Genomic DNA, 13,823 nt, shown 5'->3' on the forward strand with positions numbered 1-13,823 from the left:
CATGGAAGTACGGATGAAGAATGAGGATAAATTCAAGACTTGTGATCAGTGACTGGTGTGAAGTCCAAAATACATGAACAAATAAGTCTTGACACTCATCCTTCAAACAAATTAATAGATCAGTCAAATAAAAGAATTGAATGCTGTGAATAATTTATATGCAACATAGACCAGACGTTAGAGAGAGAGTTAAAATTATATTCTAAATCAACTCATTCTACTCACTATACATTTTGAAAAAAATATTTTACACTGTAAGTCCTTTTTAATAAGATCAATCAAGTTTGCATGGAAAACAGCTTGATACTCGAAACAAAGTGTCCTTAATTTAATTTATAAAGGCAGTAATTTCCACATAACACCAATGCTAATATTCTATCCCAACTGTTAGAATAGTTTTCATCTGTTATGAGTAACACTTTAAGGTGGAATCATTATAGTCTTATGCTGTGGAAGTGTTAGTGTGACCTGATTTCTTTAATATAGGAAGCCAAGTTTGGAACTGTAAGAAACACATATGCAAACTGACACAATTATTTATGTCTTCAGACAAAAGAATGAGGAGGTCACTGTGAAGAAGGGGAAGGCACAGAGAAGTGGGCACTCCAGGATTCATGGGAGCCCAGGAAATGCTTTGGTAACACGATTTTAAGCAGGAATACATCATATGTTTTCTAAGTTCATAGCAAGCATTTTCTTTCCTTAAGCTAGGAGAAATCTTTGTATAGTACAACCAACTGGAATTTGACATAAAAATTAGTGATAAAGGATAACAGATTTACCTATCTGTACCACTGCAACTTCAGCACATCTCTTAGAAACTGTTCTTACAAATACAATATTTTAACATTTTTGGTAATATATTTTTCTTATATTCTGACTAATATTAAAATATGAACAACACTTAAAATGTTTTCATTTTAAAGGTTAACACTGAATCTATATCACATATTGCAACCTTTCTCAGTGTTAGGGTATTTTTTCCAAAGAGTATAAAATTGGGTAAATCAATGAACAAAGAAATTATGAACTACAGCTACACATACGTACAGATGCATATGTACAAAAAGATACAGATATATGCTCACACATATAGAGAGAGACAGAAATAAGACAGATACACATACATGTACACACAGAGAGAAGCAGACAAACATAGAGAGAAAGAGTGACAGATGAATCAGGTAGAGAGAGAGAGACAGAGACAGAGTCAGAGAGACATAGACAAGACATAGATTGACACATGCCTATACAGGGATAGAGAGTGAGAGAGTATAGGAAAAATTTACACAAATCCTCTAGGATGCTATGGAAAAGACTTTCTGTGGAAAAGCATATTGGGATATAATATCATAGAGACAACAGTGGCCAGGATCCAAAGGACAGTTCCAGGCAGAGCAGTTTGGGCCATCATTGTCTGCATTAGTGTAAGCTGGAAGAGCATAAAGGGAAAAAGAGGAAAGAAAAAGCAGTGAATGGCAAAAGCCTCAAATCTTCATGGGAGAGAGGTTTGAGGGTTCTTTCTTCCCCTGCTGCCTCTAATGGAAATCATCAACAGGAATGCTGGATGATTACAGTATATTTTTTCTCTGTGGGAGAGGGAGATTATGTACTCAGAGCCATAAAGCATTTGCTTGCAAAATTAATTCAAATTGACTTTCACAGGAGCTCTGTCACATGAATTGAAAATAGCAAGGGCTTTTTTTTTTTTTTTTTTTTTTTTTTTTTTGTAGGATCATGATAAACAACAATGAATCGACGTGGAAAAATACCTGCTGTTTGGGCCTCAGGGACTTCTGGGAAGCTTGAATTTATTTAACATCTTTATTAATGATAGGGATGATGAAAGTTTAAAAATGTCATAACATTCACTTATAAAAAATGATGCAAATACCAGTGAGGACAAATCACTTTATATTTTCTATAAAATGTAATTTAATCCTAGGTTATTTTACATGGACTATACCTTTTGTGCAGAAACATCTTGACAGACATAAATTCCTCGAAAGTACAAAATGAAGAAAAGGAAAATATTCTCAGCATGAAACAAACAGATAGAGTGGGTACAAACAGTTTAGTAAAGTAAACATGCTGGTCCCTCACATCAAAAGTGAGGTAGAAATAACATATTCAGTTTCTTAGGAATTATTTGAACTTTTTTTTCACATACTTGCTCCTGGAGTCTGACAGCTGGGAAAAGAAATTCAAATACGAAGCAATTTAGCAAAATTATGTGTTAGATAGGAGGCCTTACAAATTATAAGTATGGAATCCATATACTTTGTGCTATGTAGGAAATAAAATAGGGAAAGCTTTATATGAGGCCGGTGAAAAAATGTGCACAACATGATCTATAAAAGGGTGAAAGAGAGTTCCACTCATTGGCATTGAAAAAATTGACATTTTTAGGTAGCCAATTGCAGCTGGACTAAAGAGAAGGCATTAACAGAAGATAACATAGATAAAATTCACTTCTCAGTTTATTTATGCATTTCATTATAGTAATGTAAATATGCTGGGAGTTTTACTGCATATGAAAAAGATACGCATGATTCCATATTGACTTTAAACATATGACCAGTGGTCTATAACGAACAGATAATACACATATATCACAATGCTGCTTTGTAGGACTGCACTTTGATGTCTGTTAATTCATTCTGCATATTTGCATATATCCAACATCCAATACAGCATTTGCCTCATAGGCAGAAACAAGTTGGACATTTTAAAGAAATTTCTTCATAATTGCTAAGTTTCCATGTGGGAAATCTTACGCCTTTTAAGTCAGAATATGCTTAATGATTGTCTTGAATGAATTCCTTAAATTATTTATCTTAATTACCTAATGGGTAGAGTGTGGTTTATGCTTTCCTAAACTACAATAAATACTAAGCAACTTTGGATCAGAAGAGTTCTTCATTACACTAGCAGTTGCTTTGTATATTAGAATATTAAAATGATAAAAGAAAGTTTTTAAAATAAATTAAAATAAAAATATTATTTCCTCTTAGAATATTTTTCTATCACTGTCTATAAGAAAATATATATATATATGTGTATACACACGCACACACACACACATACATACGTACATACACCAATGTGGTCTTGTTTTGCACACTTCATCATTAGTTTGATTTTTATCATCTTCCATGATTGCTGTGGTCCTAAGTACAGGCTGCTAGTTTTAACACAGTTCTGTAGAATGCAAAGCTAAAACAAGGCCCTAGAGGAATTTACTAAGATCAAAACCAAAATGTGAGATCTTAGCTTTGTCCAGATGATTCTCCCAATTCTTGTCTTTAATTTGTTGAATATTGGGAATTCTGTTCTTTTTTTTATTCATTAAAAACTAAATATAATCATTCAGTACAAGACTTTGCTGAGTCAGAAAAAAGACATGTAGGGCAATAGAATTTTGATCACAATTCATTTTGCATATTCTGAATGTTTTTAGTTATAAATGTGAATAGTGATTTTGTGTCTAAGGGAAATCAGAAAGTAGGAAAGAGTGAAGCAAGAAGAAAAGCCATAACCATTGTGTTTAAATAACTGCTATGTAAGTTAATTCTTTTTCTTCTTTTTCTCAAGGCAGAACATGCAACTCTTCATCCATTTTGAAACAAATATGATTTACTCACTATCTACATCCTTCTTAAATATGAATGTTATTATGAAATATCATCACTCCTAAATGCAATGAAATGAAATAAATTAAAAATAATAGTGGTGCTTTTCTTTTTTGAAGGTGAAAAGAAAATCCGGGGGGGGAAAAAACAAGAAAAAAAAAAAAACAGAAAACAAAATAACAATCACAATAAAGACAAAGCTAAAGTTGCAGTGCAACTCTGAGATCTTGCTCATGGGAGTCCCGAGGCTTCCATGCTGTGTTCTCCAGGAAGTCTTGAAAACTCTATAGGGAATGGTTAATTCCACCAAGCACAGGAGGCAGGTGTGAGGCAGGTGTATACAATGAGCATCTCCAACAACAGGATGTGGGAAAAAAAAAGAGTGATGGAAGAATTTCTAAGACGTAAGAATATAATCTGTTTTTAGCAAACATCCTGGCCATTAATTTTATTCTCATAAGATTAAGCATTGGAAACTGTTGCTAAAAATTTCCTAAAAACAACTATGTTTCCATCCATGCTCAGTCTATATAGATTAATCAATAGCAAATGTTCCAGAAGGTGACTAAAGTGACTCAAATGTAATTAAAGGAAAACAAAGTACAGGTTCATTAAGTGAAAAGGCAAGTTAGTGAAGTTTGAATGTGAACTTTACAATTCAAGCACAGGAAGCGAGGGACAGAGAAGAGACTCGGCATTTGGAGTAACCCCTCTACAGTTTCAAAGACTCTGTGTTACAGGAGGCTTGTGTGGACTCAGTAGCACCACATGTTTAAATTTAAGTAAGATGTTTGCTCTTGCTTAGCGTTCTTTCCTCATCAACAAAACAAAATACTGAATGCACCTTTACACATTTCCCTAGCTAAGTTTTAATGTCAGTGATGCATTCATGTGCTGAAGGCATAGCTTTATCTTGGTTAGACTGAATTAAAAAGAGAGGTGATATTGTTGGTGCAAAATAAACAAAATAAAATTGTTTTGAGTGACTTTGGGTCCTGGTATTTCTGTGATACTTCTGAACACTTGTGTAAGAAAAGACAAGCCTAGATATTATTTTATTACCACCCTTTTCCTTTGATTGCTCACTTACAAAACCATAAGTTCCCTCTTCTTCCCTATTCTGAAGTGCCTATGAGTGTGACACATTCTCAATGCTAAGTAAATGCTGTTACATTAATAAGCACAGAAAAGTTGCATAGAGGTTTCTGTGATTTGGAATTTTAACATATGTCTAGAATCATATGGGGAAAGATAATAGGAAAGGTTTGTGGGAGGGGTAGAGACTATAGTGATACGTAATAATTTGTGTGATGATTGAAAGAATAATATAAAGATATGTGTAGAAGAAAAAGGAAGGGAAGCTATGTTACTAACACAGTAAAACAAACACAGAGGCATGGATTACTATATATAAAATAGATAAATATATCTGCTGAAATACAATGACCCATTCTAATTAAGCTAATGGAGTAGAAGAAAAATATCTCAACATGTATCTACCAAAATATCGAGAAATAGTTATGTGAAGATGGGTCATTGTGATTGGTGGGATTAAAAAGCTGAACAGCCAATAGCTAGGCAGGACGGGTTAGGTGGGACTTCTGGGAAGAGAGAGGAAATGGGGATGAACTAAAGTGAACAAGGGAGAAGCAAGTAAGACATGAAGAGAGTCAGAAAAACAGAATGGAGGAGAGGTAAATAGCCACATGGCAGAATGTACCTTAATAAAAGCAGGTTAATTTAAGTTAAAAGAGATAGTTGGAAACACGCCTAGGCTAAAGGCCAAGTTTTCATAATTAATACAAGTCTCTGTGTCATTGTTTGGGAGCTGGCAGTCCCAAAAGAAAGCCCATAAAGTTCAACTACACAAAGAGCATTTAAAAATCAAAGTCTTTCCTGGAACAAAATGAAAGAGTGAAGTTTGTGCAGTGTCAAAAAGATGGTTACAATTTGCATGACAAAAAAGCATGAGCCACACAGAATGTGTTCATTTTCTTAATCCTACTTTGTGTGTCCTGAAACTTATAAATAACTTATAAATCAGCAGAAACTAGACATTCGGAATTTATATGAGATCTTCCAACATTTAGAAAATGACAATGGATTGGGATAGATAGATAGATAGATAGATAGATAGATAGATAGATAGATAGATAGATAGATAGATATACATGCAAGTGTTTTATATATAATATGCAATATATAAAATTTGTATAGGCACACATTTACAATAAATATGTGTATACATATTTAACAAGTATATACATATATGAGAGCTTATATATGCATATATATCTAGGCATGTGTATATAGTAAATATATATTTATATACACATGAACATACAAAAATGAATGGCCTCGTGAACATGTTCAAATGAGGTCAATAGAGATGCAAGAGAAGGTCAAAAAATATTTACTGGCTGCCAATACTCAACGTTATTCCAAGTCACACTTGTTTAGTACTTTATAATTTATGTCCAATTTTAAAATACTAAATATAAAGTTTTTCTCTAGTAAATGTTTATTGACAAGAACTGAGCTGTCTTATAAACATTATAAAATGTTGAATATAAAATATTTATAAGAATTCGAGGATCTTAAATATAATAAAGAAGATAAAAAAGATACAATAAGGACAAATTATTGTTTCTAAAATGCATCTAGTATATCTGCATGCATAGCTGATTGAACAGTGGTATTCCCCTTAAAATTTTGGCCAATAAAGCCTACAAATGGAGATATGCTTTATCAATCCATATATCCTTAAGCAAATATACATGGAATTAGCAGTTTACCTTGTATAGTGTTCTATTTTTATAACACCAATTCAAAATATTATAGTCTAAGAAAACAATTCCCAGATGTATAATATTTAAAGACACTTATGTAGATGTGCATGCGTATGTAGAAGACAGAGGTTGATGTCTATCTTTCTTAATTGCTATCTATCTTATTTTTTTTTTTTTTTTTTTTTTTTTGGTTTTTCGAGACAGGGTTTCTCTGTGGCTTTGGAGCCTGTCCTGGAACTAGCTCTGTAGACCAGGCTGGTCTCGAACTCACAGAGATCCGCCTGCCTCTGCCTCCCGAGTGCTGGGATTAAAGGCGTGCGCCACCATCGCCCGGCTCTATCTTACTTTTTAAGAAGAGCTGTTACACTGAAGCTGTAGCTGAAAGATTATGCTAGATTGGACAGCAAGCCCCAGAGATCCTGCATCATGTGTTATCATACCTAGCTTTTTACCTTATTTTATTTTTTCTTTATTAGTACAATTTAATTGGGAAACATTAAATACTTCTTCAGACAGATTCATTTATATAGGATTTTGACACATTCACAGATAAAATTTTGTTGATAATGTCACTTCTATATAGGTACCTAGACTTTTTTTTATTGAAATAGATTTCTTGGACGTTTTCACTATCCAAACTTTTCCTAAATCGTTATCACCTTCCCATCCAACTAAATTTACACTTTTTCTAAATGTCATTAGAAAACAGTCAACTAAGAAACAAACAACCTCCCCCTAAAATTCCTGGAACAGAACAAAACAAATAGAAAGAGCAAAAGTAAGGATAAATGAAACACATTAAGACACACACATGCCCACGTGCACACACACACACACATTCAGAGAGAGAGAAATTACCAAAAAAAAAAAAAAACCAAAAAACTCACAAATTGGAAAGAAAGAAACCCCAACAGCATTATGGGGCAACCTCCAAAAATACCATTTTTTTTGTTTGTGTGTGCATTGATCATCTACTTATGAGGAGGAGCCATGCCCTTAAGCGTGGTTTTACACCCAGTAATACTCTGTTGAAGAAACTATTTTTTTTCTTTGTGAGCAATTATCACTTGGAGATAGATCCTGGGTTAAGAATGGACACTTATATTCACTTCCTGCCTCGGCTTTGCTACCCCATCTGTCTTATACCTGTGTAGGCTCAGAGCATGCTGCTGCATCTGTGAGTTCTTATGTGTATCAGTTCTGTTTTATCTAGAAGGCTCAGTTCCCTTGATATCTTACAGTCTCACTGGCTCTTACATCCCCCTCTCTGCCTCCTCTTCCACAAGTTCTCTGAGTCATGAGGTGAAGGATTTAATGAAGACAACCCATTGAGGACAGAAAATTCCAATGTCTCTCATTTTTTGAACATTGTCTAGTTTCTGTATTTGTTCCCCTCTACTGCAGAAGGAAGCTTCTTTGATGATGTGTCTAATTTTATAAAAATGGGTGTTGGGTTTCTAAACTTGGGTTCTCATAATTGAATAAGAAGCATTTTGATGACCGAGACATTTCTCAAATTCATTTCTCATACATGCTTAACCCGTAAAATATGTGCACCCCTATGTGCTCCTGCAGGCTCCAGTATGTGTTTATGCTGGAATACAGTCATGAACCACAGAACTAGTATTTGGTCAATGAAGGTCTGCTAATATTACTGTGGTCCATAACACTGAATTGTTCAGTAGCATCCAATCCTGCTCAGTTTTAGTAAGTACTCACTAAAATGCTGTCACAATGACAAAATTGAATACAGCATGCCTTAGGCTGAATCTCTGTCATCAAGTGATGTATGGCTGTATTATATCAAGTCACAAAATTATTCTATAAATAAACCATTCTCAAATCAATTATTGTTCCTTAAAATAAATGTGTGAACTTATGAAGAAAATATAATTTATCACTTTCTATGTTTCTATCAGCATGAAATAGGGAAGATAAAAAGCAAAGTTTGAGAGATACAAGTAAAGTTCTATCTTAAAAAATAGAACTTTACTTTTTAAAACCTATTTCTTAGATATTTCCAGTAAAATTATGTCTGATATTTTATATTATTTCAGAGTTTATTTAATGAGAGAAAGTGCCAATTTCTCCTTAAATTAAATTTACTTTTGCAGGGCATGAAATTCTTTCTAGAGAGACTTGTTTTCTTTTTTAGCATTTAAATACACTAGGGGTTAACTCTGGTATCATGATTTTTAATGAATTATCTACATTTAATAGTACTGAGTATTTCTTATACATGGTGAGATATTTCTCAAATGATGCCGTCACAAAGTTCTCTCTGGTTTTAACAGATGTGGGCCTCTTTGAATTGGTTTCACTCATGTTATTTGATGAATATGTGTTTTATTTCAAATATGAGATTATTCTAATTACTTCATCTTCACATATTGGCCTTGTCCCTTTGAGCTACTTATGCCCTTTTCATTGTCTCCCTTTCATTTTCTCAGACAGGGAGAGCCCCATTGTTCTATTTCCACCCTTCTTCTCCCTTTCTTCTTCCTGACCAAGCCTCTTGTTGGACATTTGTAGTGGATTCTTTTGTTCAGGTTTTACATTGTTCCCTCTATATAATCTGTTTCCTTATAAGATAATCAGTCCCTATTGACATTCTGAATTAAATGAGATATAGTTATATTTTATTTAGTCTTACTGTCTTACATTTTCTTTTAGTCTTTCTACATGTTTTAAATTGCTTATTAAAGTTAATAAAGTCTACACCTACTAAGTCAGATCCTGAGAATCCTCAATGTAATTTCTCTTGTTTACTTTTGTCGTCCCTGTTTATAACACATGTTGTTCCTTATACTCTGCTTGGATTTGTTTGGAAAACTAGGCATTTTAAACATATTGTTGGCATCTGTCAACTTAGATTGCTCCCACATTCCAGCATTTGTGGATTATTTGTAAAATCACCATTTTAAACTAATTCTCAAAACAGTATATTTCCCTATACGTAGCCATCAATGTGATTGTTTCACTAAATATTATACAATACCTGAAAAAATTCTCTCCAAAAAGTAAGTGTTCTTAAAATGTTCTTATATTCACCAAGTGGCTGCCTGTGCCTGTTGACACGTTCACTGAACATTTATCTAAGCAATTGTGTTTGTTTTTCTTTTATAAAAGATCTCAAGGCCACGCAAAAGTAAAACTTAAATCAATCTCACTTCTTAATTGAGAAGGCTTGCATCCTTGGCAAGTTCATAATCCTCCTCTTCAGCATTCCTTCTGGTTCCCAACAAGTTTTACTAAAAGGTGACTTTAGTATTTATATCAGATTTTACCTACAAATTAGTAGATATTTGCCTTTCTAACAAATTCCAGATCGAAAAATAATCGGACCAAGAGTGTTCAAATTCTAATCTAAATCAATCTTCTAGGAACTTAACAGATATCAAATAATGACAGTTCTTTGCAATTGGAAGCATGAGTGTCTATCTTTCTTTACTTTTTGGTGCCTACTCAATTGGTGTTTCTCATGATGCTGACTGGATTCAGGTATTTCGGTGATTCCTGGGAGATTGACAGGTGGAAAAAAACACAGGATACAAACCTTTCTCTTCTTACAAAACTGAGGATATTTTTTGTTTTGTTTTTTTATAAATGTTCTCTAGGTTACTGTCAGATCGTGGTTTATTTCTAGACATTAAAAACACAGATTCTGACAATCTTTTCCAATATTGCTATGACTTTCATAAAAGAGAAAATTATTAGAGGCCAATATTCTATGACTTTTGTTGGCATTATTCCAATAACTTAACATTTCACACAGTATGATGTTGCTTATATAATTATAAATTCCACAATCTGTTCAGATTACATTAAAAACTTGCACATTTCCTCCTATACTCATTTAGACTTTGAACACTGATCTTACTTAAAATAATATTATCACTTCTATTATCTTGCATATAAATGGCACCTATCAAGAAAAATATAATTAAAGATTTCACACAAATTTTTCCTCTTGTAAAAATAAATCAAAATCACTAAATTTCTTTAAATTAACATCTCTTTTTTCAGTATGCATAGTTATAGGTTAGCTCTGTCAAAGACAATATGATGCATAAAAACCTACAGTCATCCTAAAAGTAATGAGCATTATTTTACAATCTAAAAAGGAAACTAGTAATATTACATAGATTGTAATTAAAAAAAAACAAAGTAACAGAATATTGTTGAAATGTTACTAAGAGCTTGGTCCTTATACAGAAATCTTTGATTTCTATAAAGGAATGGTACAAGAAATTAAACTGTGCCTCCCAAAGCTTCCAGTCTTAAGAGTAACTACAACATCATATTTATAGTCACTTAGACATATAGTTTCAACACTGTTTTAATAAATTTCCAGTTAAAACAGTGTCAAAAGATGAAACTAAATTCAAAGGGAATAGCATGTTTTCTGAGAGCTGTAAATATGTAATTTTAAAATGCATTTTCATCATATATTCAAAAAGGACACTTAATATATTCGTTAAATAAAACATTTTGGGTATCTATTCTACAATATAATAGACACACATACACAGCAAGACACATATACATGTATAATAGCAGTTATAGAATTTTAATACAGCAAAAGGAACAAAATGCAATATAAAAAGGTTAAAAATGACACACTTGATTCAGTTACATTAAGAGTCATTTCATCTGTCTCAATCATTTTTTAACGTAAAGATTCTATCATTTGAACGATATTTCAGCATTGTATGTTGCTAGTTGTTGTTTACTCTTTGTTCTTTTTAACTTATTCCTTTGCAGGTCTAGCATCCATCTCACAAATAACTCCCATGGAGGACATTGTTCTTTCTTAGGATGGAGGACATTGTTCTTTCTTAGGAATGCCCAGACTTAGCGTGGCTTGTTTCTAGCCAGCTTTTCTTTGCTTAAATTATTCCGTCTACCTTTTGTCTCTGGGCTTTCTTCTTTTCTTACTTCTGTATATTTTAATTTTACTCATACTTCATGGTGGACTGTGTGGCTGGTGGCTGACCCCTGGCATCCTCCTTCTCTTGTTCCTTCTTGATTCTCCTTCTTCTCCTCCTATTTATACTCTGCTTGCCAGCCCCACCTATACTTTCTTTATGCAGCTAACTGCCATTCAGTTCTTTATGAGACCAATCAGATGTTTTACGGAGGTAAAGTAACACAGCTTCACAGAGTTAAACTAAAGGAACATGAAAGAATACAATACCTCTTTGTGTCATTTTTAAAAAGTTTCCATAGTATAAACAAATGTAACATATCTTAAAATAATATCCCACAATTGTATCTATAAGTGCAACTATAATTTGAAAGTTCAAAGAAATTTGATGTTGCTGAACTGTATAAAGCCAGATGATGTAAGGATTTTTAGCACATAATTAGAAATTTAAAAAGTTAATATAACCTGTATTATTTTCTTAAAATAACTTTCTTAGGGAAGGGTTTTCTTAGTTTGCTTCCTGTTGCTGGGATAAACAACATGCCCTAAGCAACATGGGAAGGAAAGAGTTTATTTTGCTAATATCTGAGGGAACAAAGGGCAGGAACTCAAATAAGACCAGAGGTAGGGGTCATTGATGACTACAAGGATTGCTCGCCTTGGTTACTTAGCCCATGTAAAGCCACCTGCAGGCAGGTGGCACAGCCACAGTGGTTGATGCCTTCCCAAAGAAATTACAATTAAGAAAATGCTCTACAGATGTAGAGAGAGGCTATTCCTCAATTTCAGCTTACTCTTCCCAAAGACCCCAGCATGTGTCAGGATGACCAACACTCATCAGCACAAAGAATAATTAATTCAACCATTGTTTTCATTAATCCAAAAATAATCATTGAAGTATTTTTGTATAATTAGGTTTCTATCACAAGTATTGTTTTAATATTCTCTTGCTTAAAGTTGTTTCAATCCCATGAAAAAATATATATATATATACATATATATATGTATATATATATATATAGAGAGAGAGAGATGTTAAATTAATTGTTTACATGACTATTAAAGTAAGATCAATTGAAACACCTTAAGTAAAATTTTAAAGCAAATAACTGAATTGGGCAGTTTTTGCCAAGATAATTGAGTATAATGTTGGCTTGAAAATTTAATCTAACTATTAATGTTGTACATAGTCTTAAACTGGCACTTATTCAACTTAATGATTTTGATTTAACATATTTCAATAAATAATTTAATAAAATATTAATCATAGAAATGTTTTGGTGACATACTCTTTTCTGAATAGTTTACAGTGAAGAAAAATTCAAGATTCAGAAAGAAACTTTTGGATGATGATGGGACTGACAATTTGACCTGCTTTTAGACTGATGTGAATGTAACAGAATTTCTTGTCATGATTTCGACTTTTTTTGGAAATGAAATAAAAGATGAGTTGGTTTCTATGTGCATTAACATTGAGCACAGATGTAATTAGGTTTCCTCAGCAACTTTCCTGAAGTAGTGGCAAAGCACTGCCTTTCCTAGGTGCTGAAGGAAAATTTCTCTTCGTGAAGAAATACTGAGAGGAAATCAACGCGTCTGGTACTTATGGAAAACCCTTCCTTGTTGGTTAATTTTTTTTTCTGTCACTACTATTTTGAAATTCTTCCGTATTCTACCTGATAGAAATAGCCGTCTTTTCTTAAAAAATATGTCCAAGTAAATTTCAATCTTACTTTTGTAGCCTGAAGGCTATGTACTTAGCTTATGCTTTATGGAAACTTTCATAAGATCTTACCCCATTTTTTGGAAAAGCAATCCATCCAAGGTCCCCCATGACAGTGCGGGAGTCCAGTAAATTCACTGTAAATAGAAAAAAGCAACAAACTGAGTATATCCGTATTTCACCCCATTGAGATGTATACCGTGCATATTACTAAGACTAGATTATATGTTCTTATGATGAATAAAGGGTGACAAATTATTATTATAATGAGAGAGAACAGTTGGTTTGTAATAAATGAATGGAGAATTGTAATCAAACACTGAAACTATGTATAACCCTAAATGCTCGTGTTACCAAATAAGAAAAAAAGTACAAATAGGATAGAATAAATAGTACTGGAAAAAAAAACAAAAGTAAAAACTTAGAGCTGACATTAATTTGTAGCCTTAAAAGTTATAGCTAAGCTTTTTTCTCTTCCCTCAAAAGCTGCTATGAACTGGGAAATATTACATTAAGTAACAATAAACATTTTATGAACATATTTAACATTTTCACACTGATAACCGAAACCTTCAAGTTCAAAAGTTTAATTAAAAAACAAATCTATATATTTTTACTCAAAATTAAGAATCTATCAATCCAATGCTTGCTGCTATAGTTCAGAGTACTTTATATTCCAGATGTCTTCTACTTAGAAACAACTGGGCCTTAAAAAGTGGCTCAAGCTGAATTTTTAAGATACTTTATGTCTT

General features: G+C 32.9%; 1 protein-coding gene across 10 annotated transcripts in view; it reads right to left on the reverse strand.

The window, feature by feature from the left end:
* Epha5 (EPH receptor A5) overlaps positions 1–13,823 on the reverse strand; it is a 285,266-nt gene that overhangs the window by 244,922 nt on the left and 26,521 nt on the right. For all 10 annotated transcript variants that reach the window (XM_057771266.1, XM_057771265.1, XM_057771263.1 and 7 more), the window contains exon 2: positions 13,144–13,208. In XM_057771266.1, the coding sequence (XP_057627249.1) occupies positions 13,144–13,208 (65 nt within the window). The remainder of the gene's footprint in view (positions 1–13,143; positions 13,209–13,823) is intronic.

Source organism: Chionomys nivalis, chromosome 6 (assembly GCF_950005125.1).
Source record: "Chionomys nivalis chromosome 6, mChiNiv1.1, whole genome shotgun sequence".
In the NCBI taxonomy this organism is placed as follows: domain Eukaryota; kingdom Metazoa; phylum Chordata; class Mammalia; order Rodentia; family Cricetidae; genus Chionomys; species Chionomys nivalis.